Genomic DNA, 16,752 nt, shown 5'->3' with positions numbered 1-16,752 from the left:
AATATATATATATATATTGTCCACCCTAAAAAATAAAAAATAAAAATAAAGCCACAAACCTATTATTTGCTTCCCCCTCATTTCCTCTGTTTCCATATCAAAAGAAAAATTAAGTATTGAATACCAATAATAACAACCTCGAAGCCAGTACTTCAAAATGAACGACTACAAACCTATTGTGGATAACGCAAATTACAATTATTTACAACAGATAAAATTTTATTACACATTATACATAAATGTTCATCTACAACGCATGATCTCTAAAGCAAACAGTAAACTATTTGCCTTGCCGACTTGCTGCTGTTTGAAAACCGAGCCCAACTTGAATTCTCAATACTTCTTCTGTGTCATCATATGAAGAACTCCGGGAAACACTGATTGATCCAAACTGAATCAGCCGGCGACAACTGCCCATCTACTGAACACTGCAATCTCTTCCCAGACTGCAGCAGCATCAGCTCATCAATCACATCAAAAGAATGCTTCCTCTTCATTGAAGCAAACACCGACTGAATCGACGGAGAAGAACCTTGTTGTGCTTCTAAAAAGTCACAGTTGCCACCAAATTGTGAGTTTCTCATGATTGAAGCAGGGTCCAAGACTTCCTCTATAGTCTCACTTTCCTCATAAGACTCAAAAGGATAGCCAAGAAGCTGGTTTTCGTTCCAATCGGTAAAGCTGGTTGTTTTTATCACCTCCTCCTGCTTCTCTTCACCCTTAGTACTGACAGTGAAAGAAGTCTCTTTTGGGCTGAAGGTCTCACCCACTTCATCACTTGCAGCCGGGGAGTTGCCTCTCTGTCTTACTCTGCAGAGAACCCAATCGTCCAACTGAGAAAAGCAGCCACCAAATTCACCATTAGTTTAGAAGGGAAAAGAGGAATTTGTGTAATCTATTGTTACAAAGGTTAGAATTTTAAGTTTTGAGGCTTACTCTCATGGAGCCCTTGTGCTTCTGAGATTGAGGAGGAGCAACCATTAAATCCAAGAGACGGTACTCATGCATAACCCATTCAGTTTTAATTCCCTTTGGTGGCCGGCCCTTATAAAAGACGAGAGCTTTTTTGACGCCAATGCATCGGGAGCTACCTGCGCTAATAATAGGCTTATCTGTACCAGTTGCCTTCCAATAACCTACCCCGGCTGCCCTGTTTGGACGAACGCCATTAGGATACTTCCTTTCTCGTGGACTGAAGAAGAACCATTCTCCCTCACCAAAGAAAGCCTTGTCTGAATAAGTTAAACCAAAAAGATCAGTTTTTTTATATTTTCAGACCTGTGTATTACTATGCGGTATATAAAATAAGAATTCAAACCATTAACGAATATATGGCCGGCTAAATTAAAACAGAACATAAAAAAGAAAAATTGTATATTAATTATTTATTTTTGAGATGCGGAAGGAATGATTAATCACCAGGAAGTTCCCAGGGATTGAATTTGTATAAATCAATATCAGTTATGACATTCCAATCTGAAGGCAATGAAGCGGTGAGCTTTTGGGTCAGGTAGCAATTGATGAGCTCTTGGTCTGTCGGATGGAAACGAAAACCAGGAGGTAAGTTAAAATTCATGTGTTGCCCCTTGCCCTCCATGGAAGAGAAAAAGGAGAATTAGAGCAGGGAAAGGAAGAAGAAGAAGAAAAGCAATTAAGAGACAACTAAGCAGTGGTGATTACTGATTGAAGAGAGCAAGCAGAGCTACTTCTTAAATAGGAAAATTTTATGCCGGGAAAATACTGGACATGCCTTTGAAACACAATGCAAAGGGCTGGTTTGTTTGGCTCCAATGGGATTAGTGAAGGGGAAGAAGTTGGACTTGTTCTGCGACTGCATTTTCAGCAAATGACGTGAGGTATTGTTTTTTGATGAAATGCCACGAGGCATGAAATTAAAGATTAAGCGCGAAGGGTTGAAAGAGGACACAGTAGTGTGATTAGGCTTTTGATTTGAGTGGACCAAGTAAAGCGTCTTCAGTGTAGAAGTTAAGCAGAGAGCGTTGCTAAACACAATGAAGGAGCTATGCATTTGTGTGAACCGGCGGCTCACATCGACATGTACAAGAATGATATAAAAGATTTGGGTGGTAAAAATGCTAAAAGAAAAAAAAATATAGGGGCTAGAGATGTAAATACATAAGATGTGTGTGGTATGTATGTAAATTTTTGTGTGTACGGAGTAAAATCATTTTGAAATAAGGACAACAAGGAAAAACAAGTTAATAATGAAGGAGGAAAAAATTGTGAAATATAGTTTGAAACTTCAAATATTATTGACATTCCTTCAAAGGTTGAGATGTTCTAAAGGAATCGAACACGAACGAAAAAAGTTTGTGTTCGTGTTTGGTTTGTTTGAAATTTAGTTTGTTTAAAATAAGCTTGTTTGAAATTGGTCTTGAAGTCACTGTTCGTGTTCGTTTCTTAACGAACCAGCTGAACACAAGTTAAACACCAGCTGTTCGCGAACGATGAGCCAGTTTGACATCTCTAATATTAATTTATATAAATAATATATTATATTAATTATATAACTTATATTATATAAATTTATAATATTTATATTAGTATATTACTAATAAAGTATATAAATATATTATTATTATTATTATTTTATTATATATTATAATTTATAAAATTTAATTTTTTAAAATATCATAATTTTTTTATATATAAGTATTTTAAATTATTTTATATTTCGAACAATAACTATTCGAACACGAACGAACGCATCACTGTTCATGTTTGGTTCGTTTAACTAACCGAACGAAAAAAAAAACCGTTCACGTTCGTCTCGTTTACTCATCGAACGAATCGAACACGAACTCATTAACGAACAAAATACGAACTATTTGCAAACAACGAGCTTTTTTTGACAGCCCTAACTTCATCCAACGGAGTGATTCAACAGCTTTCTCACTTCAAGCCGTGTTTCACAAAAAAATTATTGCATCCATTTATCGTACGCAAAATTGTGAAAAGTGAGCCAATAAAAAAAAAACTCTCATGCCAAAAAAGTGTATGTCAGTGAGCCTCAATTTAATTGACAGGTATGGTGGGGCACCGCACCACCGCCAGACAGTTGCCCCAAACACGACATTCCTTATTTACTCACATTTTCTTCCTCCAGAGTTTTAGGATCTTTTGTGATCCTTCTGTGTGATCAATACCATGCAGGGCAGAATTGATCAAAATCAATGAACTATATTGAAGCCGATGTAATTTTCCTATCCATCAATTTTTTTTTAATATGTTAGGAATCTTCGCTAGCGTTTCTTGTCATATACATATAATCCACAGAATTTAATTATTTATTCACTTCGAGATCTAAATCCTCAGACCTCTGTGGAATATCTTTGTAAAGGATTCAAAGAGAAGGAAAAAGCATATGATTAGCCATGATCATTAAATCACTTTTTATTAATGCTGGATTTTCTGTATATATTTTTTTCTTGCACAAGTTCAAAAGTAAATTATGTCAACAAAATTTACTTAAATCTAGCAATGTCAATTTGGACAAGTTTAATTATATTCAACTCATTATCATAAGAACTTGATGGATAAATTAAGCATAAAATTAATTTTAAAAATTCATAAGAATTTAATATATATTGAACAAAAATGCAAATCTTATCAACTAAACTAAATCAGAGTATCACATCTAGATTTTAGTACTACAGAAGCAAGTCTATTTGATTAATATTTCCCATAAAAAAGCATTGTCATACATAAGGTTGTAAATGAACAAGGCACATGATGAACAGCACAAATGTTATTCTAACATGTTTTTTCGACTTAATAAATAAATAAATTTGAATATGTTTTTAAAATTGGGAGCTTAAATGATGCAAATTTAAACATAGTTTAAATCTCACTTGTTTATATTCATGAACATATTCATTTGTTGTTCAACAAGTAACTATAAAATATTATTTAAAAAAAGTATTAATTAGAACTTATTTAATAATATATTTAATGATAGCATATTATAATTTGATATCAGTATTCACATAAATTCAATAATATTTTTTTATTATTTTCAATAAACTATGTATGTCTGGAAAATACTGACAGCCAGTCGATTGTCTTATTCGCCTGGTTACCCCAACTGAACGACTCGGGGAGGAGGATACCACCCAATTCGTATCTATTCAGATATATGTATAGATACATTGAAATATATGTTTATATATATACAGACCCTTCTAACACCAGTCGGTAGGCAATACCAAAGTGATCGAAAAAATCAGTACGGTCGAAATACTCGAGGGGTGGAAATATCCAAGCAAATAAAAATTCTGGGGGATCAAAATTAGCCAACAATGGTATTTTATCTTTTTTTTCTGAAAGTTCAATATATAAACATCTAATTATGTTTTCTAGGTCCGACAGAGATTCGAGAAACTCAAAGAGTTCACAGGTGTCTGCACCTACGCCAACACTCAAAAAATTCAAACCTACCGAGCGAATCAACAACTCCATATCGGGTCAAACAAATCAACGACTTAGCTTCGGGGTGCGCAATGAAAGACTCCTCTTCGAGGCAAGCAAATCAAAGACTACCCTCTGGGGCCAGAAAATCAAAGACTACCATCCAGAACTTGAAAATCAACGACTTCCCTCCCGGGCGAGCAAATCAACAACTCCCTTGCGAAGCAGGTGAGCAAATCAACGACTCTCCTCTGAGGCGAGCAAAGCAAAGACTCTCTCTGAGGCAAGCAAAGCAAAGACTCTCCACCAAGGCGAGCAAATCAACCAATGTCAACACTCACCGCTCAACAACTATCATAAACAAATGACCCAATAGAGGTAAAATACAAAAACAAAGGGAAAAACAATGGAAACTCTCACTCTACTTGTTACAAAATTTTTTTATGCATTTTTATTAAAATCAAAATGAACAAAATAGCACTATTAACTAAGTGGCAGATGAAGCCAATAAGACCGACCAAAGATCACCTCAAACGGCCGAAGATCAATTAGTCAACCCGCAATTTAAATAAAAACTTTACCTGAAAAAGCCTCAATAGAGCACTTCAGGGCCAAAGAAAAGAAGGCGCTAAAAGCCCCCGAAATCAAAGGAGTATAAATATTACATTTGTATTTAAAGTTTTTCATTATTATCATATCTTCACTTCCAAGAAGTAAAAGACTTAGGGGCATTAATGCATTTCCAGAAAATGCTGACGGCAGCACATATCGGTCGGTCATCTCATTTGGCTGGCCACCCCAGGTGACTGACTGGCCACATGGCAGGATGAACCCAGTAACGAAGATGTGTCAATGAAGACGATAAAAACTGATAACTCTCTAGAGCATAATGACTTGTAATTCCTAGAAGCACAATGACTTTTATCTCTCAGGAAAATAATAACTTGTAACTCTCAAGGGCAATGGTGTAATTTACTAGATACCCCTATGATCTATAAATAGGATGATCTATTTTACCTAAAGGATATGAAGCCATTTAGGCTTTCCTACCTTTAGGCATTTCACTCTCCTTCTCTCTTAATTTTTTTTAATAAATAAAATAGATTTAAGAACCCGGAGAACACCCTCACTTTGCCCCGTTGGGGGCAATCACTATGTTACTCTTTCTTTATCTCTTTTCCTCTTCCTAGTTCCTATGCTCTTTGCCCTGGACAGGGTCAACTTGACTAATCTGGATTCAACAAAATAGTAATTTTTTTAGTAATTAGTATATTTTTGGATTGCAAAAAAAAATTACTTATAACCTATATATTATTTTATTTCTTTCGTATTATTTAGTTAGATGCTAATTAAGATCTCACTGATTGTTTATTTATTTAAATTCATAAGATCATTTGTTAATAATTTTATATAAAAAATCAAATACTCATTTAAAATTTTAACTTGTTTACTAATTTTATATGAAAAATCATATGCAAATCACATGTTAAATTTTACATAAAAAATTAAGTACTCATTTGATTTCTTAGTGATCTAATTAATATAAACAAGCGAAGTGCAAATCAAGCGTGAACATTAAAAACTTTAAGCAAGCAAAGTATAAACATAAATTTGAAGCTCGACCTAAGCTCAAACTGAATACGGACAACTTATTATTTGATTAAGCAAACTCCAAACTATTGCATACACGACTCCACTCGGCTCATTTACAACCCTAGACATACATATGTTCTGTCTTTCTTCTAGCATGTTGTAGATCAGCTCTTAAATTTTGCATCAATGTGGGTTCTAAAAATTTGACACTTCAATCTCTCTCAAATGGAATAAAATTTAAGATTTTACCTGATGTTCCAGGTCCAAATTTTAGAAGTTAGATGAAATAGTAGACAAGTCACTTTCCTTAGATTTTCCCCTCATTTAGTGAGGACTAAGATATACATTGGGTTTGAGGTTTCCCATAGGCATAAGGTCATATGGTTAATTACCTCTCTAGATAATGGGAGAGCACTTTTGATTAAGACTTGTTATTGGGAGTTAGGTATTCATAGAGCACTATCGGAGACTGATAAGATTATCTCAAAATTTTAAAAACTTAAAAATTTATGTAATTATGTGATACTTACCATTATCTCATATACACATGCCAAGCAGTTTGATCGAGAGTCATCCACTACAGAGTTGCATGTCAGACGCATCAGCAACTGACCATGCAGTAGTGGGTCTCTAACCACTTTCACCATATAATTGTAAGTAACATAAATGATTTTCTAATTTTTTGGCTACTATTATTTAAAATGAAAAATTAATCATTTGATTTTTATTATGTAGGAGCACAAGCATCTCCGGGAAAGGCAGAGGGAGATGGCAAGCCAGACCTCGACATACGTGACCAGTAATATAGCCAGTCGACCACCGCTTGCTCTGATTTTGAGTTAAAGAGTGCTTCAAATCTTCAAATCACCCAAGAAGCTTACCTAGCACACTTAGGAAGGGACAATTATTTGGGAAAGCCTCAATTGCCATCATTCGTGCATGTCTACTTTTCTTTAAAGGTGTCGTTTGACATCCACAACATGATCTTTTTATCAAGACACCATCGATGGGCTCTGTACTAAACTAAGTGTATTTCTATTATATTCCCTTTTATGTATAAAAAAGGGAAGTCAAGAGGAGAGAAGCAACTCCTAGATCTTTTTACAAACTCTCTTTCTCTCAGACACTGTAAATCGGAAAACCTCCTCTGAGCCATTTTTCCGGCTTGCGGGATGCTCAAGTTGGGAACACGATCCTTAAGTCATTCTCAATTCTCATCACCTTCTCTTTCTCTCACTATTACATTTTTTTTTCCACAAATATAAGGTCTTTACCGAGTTGTATGTACTCATAGATAGTACCATACCCTAAGTTCTAAAAAGATTCAACACGTTTCAACTAATAAGATGCTATGATTCTATGCCTTCAATGAAACATTCTTCATACTTCAGATATTTAGAGCAGAGCAATAGTGTGTAACTCACCAAACTAAACAAATAAAAATACTGTACAACCAGTGTCCATCGTCTTCTTCGTTCAAATCAATGTTATCTACTGATTTTTGTACAAGAAAGTCAGTTAGAGATAGATTAAATATTACAAGTTCCATTATGAAATTATTCTTTTAAAAATTCAATTGCATGAAGATAAGTAACCATATCAAAATTGAACATTTCCCAACAGCGACCATACTTCTAATATATTTCAGCAAAAAACACTCGTCCGCTTGAATTCAACTCTCTTGACAACGAGCAAAACAGGAGCAGGATAGAAGACCATGAGTAAAACCAAACTGCCCGGTTTCCTCCGAGCAAGCTATGCTGCATGCCAGCTTCGCTGTGGACTTTGACTCCCATTTATTTTCATTTTATTTTTTTTTTTTTCTTTCAGGGCAGAGTGGGTGTTTTTATTTTATTATTTCGTTATTGGAAAAATGATTCTTCTGCAGGTTTGGGTGAACTTTACTTGGAAGGCAATTTGGATGCTTGCCCTTTTAGGGTCTATGATGGGGCCCCCTGGGGAGGCGAAGGGTTGAAGTGGTCTTCCATAAAGCATTTTTAAAAAAAAGCATTTATAATTCTCTCTCTCTCTCTCTCTCTCTCTCTCTCTCTCTCTCTCTCTCTCTCTATATATATATAAGGAATTACCGGAGGTTATGATACGACTCGACCATCCCTCATGCGCCTATAATTTGAATACCACACCCTACACTAAGGAGAACAAAACCCTAGGCTGGAGCGGACTTACAATTGACAAGCAGATGTCAGACCAACTAATCTTATCTTGTGGTGTGTGTGTGTGTGTGTGTGTGTGTGTGTGTGTGTGTGTGTCTATATATTCGCCTTCCCAGGGCGGTTGGTAGAGCATCCGCTTTGACGGTGCAACTCCACTCTAGTCTGGGGTTCAAATCCCTCCTCTAGCGACTGTTGCTTTAAGAAGGGGCTACTTGAATGTTTAGGCGCATGGGTCACCCCCAGACTTGACAGAGGTTGAGCCAATAAGGTGAGTTGAGGACCTCACGTCCCGACCTCAGTACAACATGCCATCATATGAATCTCTCATATTGTCATGGATGCGGCAAGGACCGTTGAAGGAGAAGAATAACGGGTATTGCTCTTCTCCTTCGCTAAGAACATCTATGTTAGAACCACGAGAACTTGTGAAAAATATAGAAAATTACTTAAAAGTGTCTTCCTTTATTGCTTCATCATCATTACAAAATGCTTCAGAGGGAACAAGTTCTTACTTTGATCTTACATTTGCAATAGAAAAGAAAGGAAGTACATCAAAAGAAGGTACATCAGTAGCACAAACTATAGTAGAAGCAACAGTAGGAGCAGCTGGAACGACAATAACAACTCTGGCTGATCTTAGTATAAGAGGTTTCTCCAAGTACGGCTCCAGAATCTCTTTACTTGCAACTCTGGGCTTCAAGCCAATTCTTGAAGACGTAGTATCCCTCAAGTACCTACCCAATGCCTATAATATTGGCAATAGTTGGGCTCTTAGGTCTTCTCCACCTCGTCAAGCTTCTTTAGAGTAGGAAGCTGTATGCTCTCCTTTAGAAGATTTTTAAATATCTTCCTAAGGCAATCTCTCCTAAAAAAGTATACCTTAGAGTTCTTCTGCTCGAAAGCTTGGTCATTCCACTTTTGAGAAGAGGAGTGAGTCTATTCGGTAGACTGAATAAGCTTCAACTTGCCATCAACTATTGCCAACACTAAGCTTTCTTCCATCCTTTCCGCAAGACTGACCAAAAAAGGATTTCTACCTTTGGTTTTATCATCAAACTTTAAAACTAAAGACCATGCAGTATTCTGTGGGCTAGCTACATTCTCTACCAAAACCTTAAAGGTTTTGATAGGGGTAATCTTGAGTAAGATAAAAATTGGGCCCATGATTTTGCCCATAAGAAGTGCGACACCATGCTGCTTCTTCAGAAGTGGCTCGTACAGCTCATGTTAAGTAAAGGGATAACAATATCTATTAAAGATTCATTTGCATTTTTATGGGCCAACATCAAATCACTCAAATTGACTTGATGATGGGCCCCAGTAAAGCATTTCACAAACACATCCTCTAGCTCAGCGAACTTCTGAATGTGTCGTTCAGTAGGTCGGTATGCATCTCAAAAGTAAATCCATCCAGGCTAGTAACAAAAAGGCACATGAGTAAGGCACCGTTATTCTCGATGTTGTAACACAATGTGCAAAACTCAGCAATATGCTTACGGGATTTCCAATCCCATGAAACTATTTGAAAAGCGGAGGGAGAAACCCGTGAGGATACGATATGTATTTGTATGCCTCCGAGTAAGTTCTATCTCTACAAACCACAGTCCCACCCTACTGAGCAGCTAAGGCAGCCTTTACTTTCGCATCACTAAGGAATGTAATGTGAATCAGAAGGTGTCTGATCATGGTGGGCTGCATCAAAGAAAGTAGCTTGTACGTACCTCACAGGTTCAGGTGGCACAACAGGTGTCACCAACCATTTCTTTACCTATGTCAGTGGTGAGATTATGTTGGAACCAACCTAGTTAGCCTGTAACACAACGATCTGAGCAGTGAGATGGTTATCTGGTCCCATAGAAGGGCTATAGTCTCCTTTGGATATCACCCGAGTGATATCCCTCTCTCAAGTACAAATGAGCAGTGAGATGGTTATCTGGCCCCAAATCTCGTTTTGCTACCAAAAATAGTATGTGTAGAATATTTACTCGAAGTAGGAGAACAATAAAAACTAAACATTTATTTTTATTATTGTTAGCAGAAGATCGTACAACAAGAGATGTTGCTAGCGCCGCTATAATAGCAGTAGTGGATAAAAGAGAACCAATTTTTGACACATCCCCATCAAGCTGCATATCAGGAGCCTCTCGGGATTCCTAGACTGGTTCGACGGTATGCACCACGGAGCGTAAGTGCCACCAAGGTTCAGAACTAGAGAGTGGGGTAGAACGGGGTACTTACGAATGATCTGGAGCCTCATCAAGGTCCGCTCTACTCCTTCTCCAACGAATGAAGAAGCTCTTCTTTAGAAGAAGAGTCAGGCAACATTCCGGTGAAGTTCCGAGCTCTGGAAAGTTCTGGAAAAGCTCAAATGATTCTTCCTTGAGCTAAGATGAAGCTTTCTCTTAGTGCGGGAGAGTAGGCACTTTGCTCACTTGTAACCAACCTCTTCTTCAAGAAGTTCTCCTTACACACTCAAGAAAAGTGATGGAGGAAGATGAAGGAAAGGAAGAAGGAGAACTTGAAGAAGATGAAGAAGAGGGATTTTGGGAGGAAAAGAAGAAGTTTTCTTTTCATTGCTTGAGCTCCTCTCCAGATTTTTCCTTCACCAAAGCTCCTCTCTAGCTCTCCACCCTCAAGTGAAAGAAGAAGCATCAGTCTCTTCTCTCCAAAAATGCTGAAGGTGAAGTGGAGATCTCCAAAATGGGGGAGCTCAAGGGACATACGCTAACCAACCTCCATTCCCTCAATTTTTGCCTAAAGTAGCCTTGCCACCTCACCTTGGAAGCTTCCAAAAGGGGCCTAAAAGAGTTATTATTATCACCCTCTTTATCACCCCCTAAGCAATTCTTCCAAAAACTAAGAAATCCCTGCAATTTTGCGTGTCTGAGAAAGATTTTTGGGCTTGAAATGATGGAAATTGTGAGAGGAAATCGGGTCTATATTTTGGCCTGGCGCCTAGACGACATGATTCTTCAACCTAGGCATTGGGCCTGACATCCACTGCTTCCTTCCTGGCATTCACTTTCTGCCCTTTCGAGTTTTATAATCATTTTGGGTTGTTCTAGTAGCCTGGGCTCCCGAAATGGGTGTTGGGGCTGGTGCCTAGGCGTCAGGGGTGGCGTCGGGTTTCCGCGGGCTCAATTTCGAGCCCCTTGGAGCTATTTCTTGCTCCGAGACACTTTGACCTAGCGGTGAAGTGCTAGGGACTAGCGATGGGATGCCAGGGTCTATCGTAGGGGTGCCAAGTTGGCTCGATGAGCCTCGATTTTGGCCAGTTATGAGCAGTAAGTGCGGGAGCAGCTACATAATTCTTTTTTTTTTTTGTTCATTTTTAATTTTAAAAAAAGATAAATAAACATTTTTGAGGTCAACAATGAGTACTTATTGAGGTTTATTTAAATACAAACTTGAGTTATTTTGTTCCCATTGGATTCATTTTTCAGAAATTATATGTCTCCATTGTAAAACTGCCAAAACTATGCTGAGATAATCTTAGAATCCATTTATGAAGTTATTAAACAAAAATTTCAAAGAAATAATTGTCTTAGAATATCAAATCACATTACTAGAAAAAACATAGAATACATACCTTCTTTATTTTCAAATCAATTGTCTCATGCATGGCAGTAGGATATAGACAAATGAAGAGAGTTTGCAACAAGTTAAGAGGTAATCTAATTGTTTCATAAAAATTGTTGAGAATCTAAATTTTTTTTAATAGTTTGTGTTTACATGTAAAAGGCACAATTGCCTTTGGTTCCTTCATAGTCGCCATGTTCCCTAATACCCATCACAATACATTTAATATGACAGATAAGCAATCAAATATAAAAGTAAATTTATCATAACAAAGCTGAAAAGGATCTGTTGAAAATTTATTTATATGAACACTTTACTGATTAAAATAAATATAAACAAATATATAAAGTCCAGCTATGGTGAAAATAACCTGTTGAAGCTATGGTGACATGGGCTCTAAAACCTTCTCATTAAAATAATGACAATTTGCAAAGAGCAAAATTAATTAGAGGATGATCTACATAGAATACATCCTCTCATATCATTATCTGATTCAATGTTTTTAACGGTAGAGTATTTTTTAGGACTATTTACATGCATACTACTTAGTTCTTATGTATTTACAGATCTAATACATAAACCTCAATTTTTATATATATGACATCTTACCTGTGCATAAATTTATGTATTTTACCTTTTAAAAGTTAAAATAGTTGCATTTGAAATGTGATATGAAAGCTTGGCTGGTATGAATGTAAAAAGTAGAGTTTAGATGCTAGCTAGATATGTAAATACATGGAAATTGGGTGGTATGTATATAAAAGCCCCTTCTTTTTATTATATTATATAAGCTTTTTGAGTTACATATATCATGAATACAAAGAGAACTCTCTTTGAATACTTATCATACTTGTATAAAATAAAAAAAAATACCAGCTAGTCATGAAACCCATATACCAATGAGTCAATTTCAAAAACAATTAAAAAGTAGAAAAGAAGAAAATAAATTAGGTGAAATGAAACAAAACACTTTTTCTCTTGTTTTTTCAACGTTTTTTTTTTTTAAATTTTGGTTCTTCAAGAAACGTGAATGAGAGGGAATCAACTGCTGAACAAAGATTAGAGAAACTAGAGATGTAATAATTTCAATTTCTTCCAGAAAAAGAAGAAGAATACAATTGCAAGCTGTTGAGTTGTCGTTGTGATCTCCGGCCAGTAATCTTCATTTCTCTGTCTCACTTTATCCGGCAGGCTTATTACCATCATTGCACCAATTGATTAATTAAAATTTGACCTCAAAAGCTGGATTAGATACGCAAATGTTTAGATTTGGAAATCAAAATTCTGCTAATACTTTCATACTAAATGTTGCATTACATATGTCGTTAGGAACGTTTGCATACATAGCACTCAATTCTTCATTTACACATCTAACAACTATACTTCAATTTTTACACATGTACCAGCTTATCTATGCATGAAAATGAAAGATTTGGGTGGTATAGATCTAAAAAGTAAAGCATAGGTTTAATATATGTAAATACAAGGTAGTTGGGTGATATGTATGTAAAAGGCCTGAATACCAATTATATTGCTGCATGTAAATACATGCCTTTATTAGAATTATTTAATATATCATATGTCATAATCTTGTTTATATTAAAGAAAAAAAAAAGTAAAAATCCATCACAACATTATGTGGTTCAAATTCCAATAGGTGGTTGAAATGGGGAATGCCATTTTTCTGAGTGAATTTCTTATTATTATTTTGTTCTCTCTCAATCACCTCCTGCTAATAAATTAACAAAAATGGATTATTTTATCTTCCAATATAATTAATGAAATTACCATGTAATGACATCTCTAGGTAAGAAGAAAATGTCTTCAGTATCAGAGGTTTATTGGGGTAAAATGTTACGTCGTCTTTATGTTCAGACGTCCAATCATTGAAGGCCACATCATTGTATATGAGAATTTGCACCAATATAGCCTTCCGTGATTAAACCTCGGGATGTGTGGTGTCCAGACGTATTATTTTCTGATGCACAAGTGTCTCGATTAGAAAAGCATTTATTCATTTCTTAAGCTAAAAAATATATATATTAATTAGGTTGTTAATATTACTGTTTGAATATTATAAATATGGTTTTCAATCTTGGGTCATATCTAATCTAATCTTATTCAACCCGTTAATTAAGCATGTCTTTTCATGACTATTTATTTTAATGTGTTTAAATTGTGACTATTTATTAGTAATACAAAACTTACTCATCTAATTAAACTTTTAAATTGATGACACCTAATTGCTTATGTCGTCAATGTCACATTTGATAATATATTTAAATAATATTTGAAGATTTACATATATACCACTTATTCTTATGTATTTGAAGATCTAACAACTGAATTTAAATTTTTACATACATGCCACCTTAACTATGAATGAAAAAATATATTTCACTTTATAAAAATTAAATTAGTCATATGTTTATGGTGGGTTGGACTCACCCAAGACCTAAAGTGGGATCCATGGTCAAAAGAGAGGCTGGTTTATATATATATATATATAAAATAATTATTTATTTTAACATAATACAAATTAATTTTCTACTGAAGAGCATATATTGGCCAACAAAATCATTTTGAAACACTTTAATGTAACACAAAACTTTATTTTGTGATGTATTTTATGTTATATGAAATATTTGAATGTTAAAAATTTAAAACATCAAAGTTTTAGCGTTAGATATGTAAATAAATAAGAATTATGTGGTGTGTATGTAAATGCCCCCATTACTATGATTATTTAATATTTATTATCTCATAATCTTCTTTACATTTAAAAAAAAATAGAGAAAATCCATCACACGCCATGTGGCAATAGGTTGCTGAAATGAGAACTCAAGAGGAATGTCAAGTTTTAAGTGAATTTCTTATCATTATGTTGATCTCTCACAAAACAGATTATTTTAGCTTTCAATTTAAGTAATGAAACTACAATGAAGCTTTACTGACCACTCTAATTCCAAAGAAATAGTCTTTTGCATGATGTTTATTGAAACAAAATATTATGTCTAAATATCTGTCTGTTTTGATGGATCTCTAGTGATTGAACGTCCAGACGTATTTCATCGGGACCGAAAACTTTTCTTTCTACATATTGCAGGTATTTATCCATTTATTTTTTAGGTATATATATAGGTGGTTAATAGCACTGTTTGAATATTATATTGCATTCAATCCTGTGTCATATCTAATCTAATCTAATTAAACCAGTTAATTAAGTATGTCTTTTCATGACTATTTATTTTAATTTGTGTTTAAGTTGTGACTAGTTATTAGTAATACAAAAGTTGCTCCTCTAATTAAACATTTAAATTGATGGTCACCTAATTGCTCTTGTCGTCAATGTCTTAGTTCATTACTTTATTTAGCTTTCAATTTCTATAAATAATATTGGAAGATTTACAAACATACCACTTTATTCTCATGTATTTCATATCTAACAACTGAATTTCAATTTTTTACTTTCATGCCACCTTAACTATGAATGAAATTATACATTTCAATTCATAAACATTAAAATAGTGATATATTTATGTGATAATCCGAAAGATATGGGTGGTATAAATGTAAAAAAGAAAATTGTAGGTGCTATATATGTAAATCGATAAGAATTGAGTGGTATGTTCATAAATGGCCTCAATAATGATTTATTTTAACAAAATATGAATTAATTTAGTGCTGAATAGTACATATTGGTCAAAAAAATCATTTTTAAAACACTTAAATATTTAACTTGTCAATTGACTTATAGAATAATGAGCTTCACGAGCTCGTTTTCTTTCAAACAAAACTTTTAACAATTCAAATATTTCTTTACGATTTAAAATTTTTATATTCGTATATGTTAAATTAAATATATAGCATAGATTTTATTTTTATTAATTTTGTTGCCTAAAGATCACTAGAGATGTGAATTTAACTTGAACACCCTTAATCGCTTGAAAATTGATTCAAATTTTGGCTCAGATTGAGTTCCTATCAAAATAAGCGAGTCGAGCTACGAGCCATAATTCTAGATCAATTTTTTTTCGAGCTGATTTTGAAGTCGAAATCGGATCTTTAACCCTAAAGATAAGATGGTGGTCACCCTCTAGTATATATATATATATATATATATCTATACACATATAATTTATTTTGTAGAGAACCATAGCCATAATATAGAATTCGATGATTGCATATTAGTGACATTTATATTTTGTTAACTGTCCAAGAACTGTCTTCGTGGCTCAATTTACATTAACAGCCAAATAAGGTCTGCATCATCCGTTGTATCCAATGAAGAAAGTCATCCGTTCAAAATTATTAAGATTTATAATAAACATTAATTTGACATATTGAGGAAAGTTCCGGGTCTATTTAAAAAATAATCAATTTAGCCATCAAAAGAAATAGAAAAATAAGAACTACAAGTTACCGAGACCAGATTATTTGCAATTTAAAAATTTTGTTGAGAGTGGTTACAAGTCCTTGTTCAAATATGAAAGCTACAATGGATTTTTATATGGAATATGTATTTCATTGTGAGATAAATGCGTATTTTACAGAACAAATTTAAGTGAGAATTTCCTTCACGCTTCTGATAATCCTGATTATGACTGAATTATTTGATTTTTCTTCTTTTTTTTTTTAGGTGATGCATGATATCAACTCCTTTTAATACCACATTGTTGTGAGATATGTACTTCCTGGCATAGAAATGAGACGAAAAAGAACACATGCAAACACAACAATTGGCGCCGTCTGTGGGAAGATCCATACTTCTTGGCTAGAGGTCTCCGCGTAAAGGTGTTCGCGGCCAGCGACGAAGAAGAGGAGTTCGGCATTCATGAACAGAGGAGCAAGCGGATCATGTCGCAGGTAGCCAAATCACGACAGATTCGGTGAGCAGTGAAAGCTTTGATCGATTGGATTCGCACAGCAGGTTGTGCGGTTTGGCAAGACGGAGGCATTCTTGATTTGTTCAGCGGGA

The 16,752-nt window shown here is 34.8% G+C and overlaps 1 protein-coding gene across 1 annotated transcript; it reads right to left on the bottom strand.

Annotated features, from left to right (window-relative positions):
• Positions 1 to 162: 162 nt before the first annotated feature.
• LOC110021189 (NAC transcription factor 29-like) lies at positions 163 to 1,597 on the bottom strand. The gene is made up of 3 exons (XM_020719593.1): positions 1,420 to 1,597; positions 937 to 1,232; positions 163 to 833 (listed from the first exon to the last, which is right to left on the bottom strand). The coding sequence occupies exons 1-3, from the start codon at positions 1,595 to 1,597 to the stop codon at positions 354 to 356; spliced, it is 954 nt and encodes a 317-aa protein (XP_020575252.1). The 3' UTR covers positions 163 to 353.
• Positions 1,598 to 16,752: the final 15,155 nt, after the last annotated feature.

Source organism: Phalaenopsis equestris, unplaced genomic scaffold (assembly GCF_001263595.1).
Source record: "Phalaenopsis equestris unplaced genomic scaffold, ASM126359v1 Scaffold000123, whole genome shotgun sequence".
In the NCBI taxonomy this organism is placed as follows: Eukaryota; Viridiplantae; Streptophyta; class Magnoliopsida; order Asparagales; family Orchidaceae; genus Phalaenopsis; species Phalaenopsis equestris.
This window is presented reverse-complemented; position numbering and strand designations above follow the sequence as displayed.

Bases quoted from the DNA above. Each gene is read 5' to 3' on its own strand.
- LOC110021189 (XM_020719593.1), bottom strand. From the start codon at position 1,597: ATGGAGGGCAAGGGGCAACACATGAATTTTAACTTACCTCCTGGTTTT. The intron at 1,233-1,419 runs GTGATTAATCAT...TAACTTATTCAG, and splicing joins CAATCCCTGGGAACTTCCTG to ACAAGGCTTTCTTTGGTGAG. The intron at 834-936 runs GTAAGCCTCAAA...TGCTTTTCTCAG, and splicing joins AGCACAAGGGCTCCATGAGA to TTGGACGATTGGGTTCTCTG.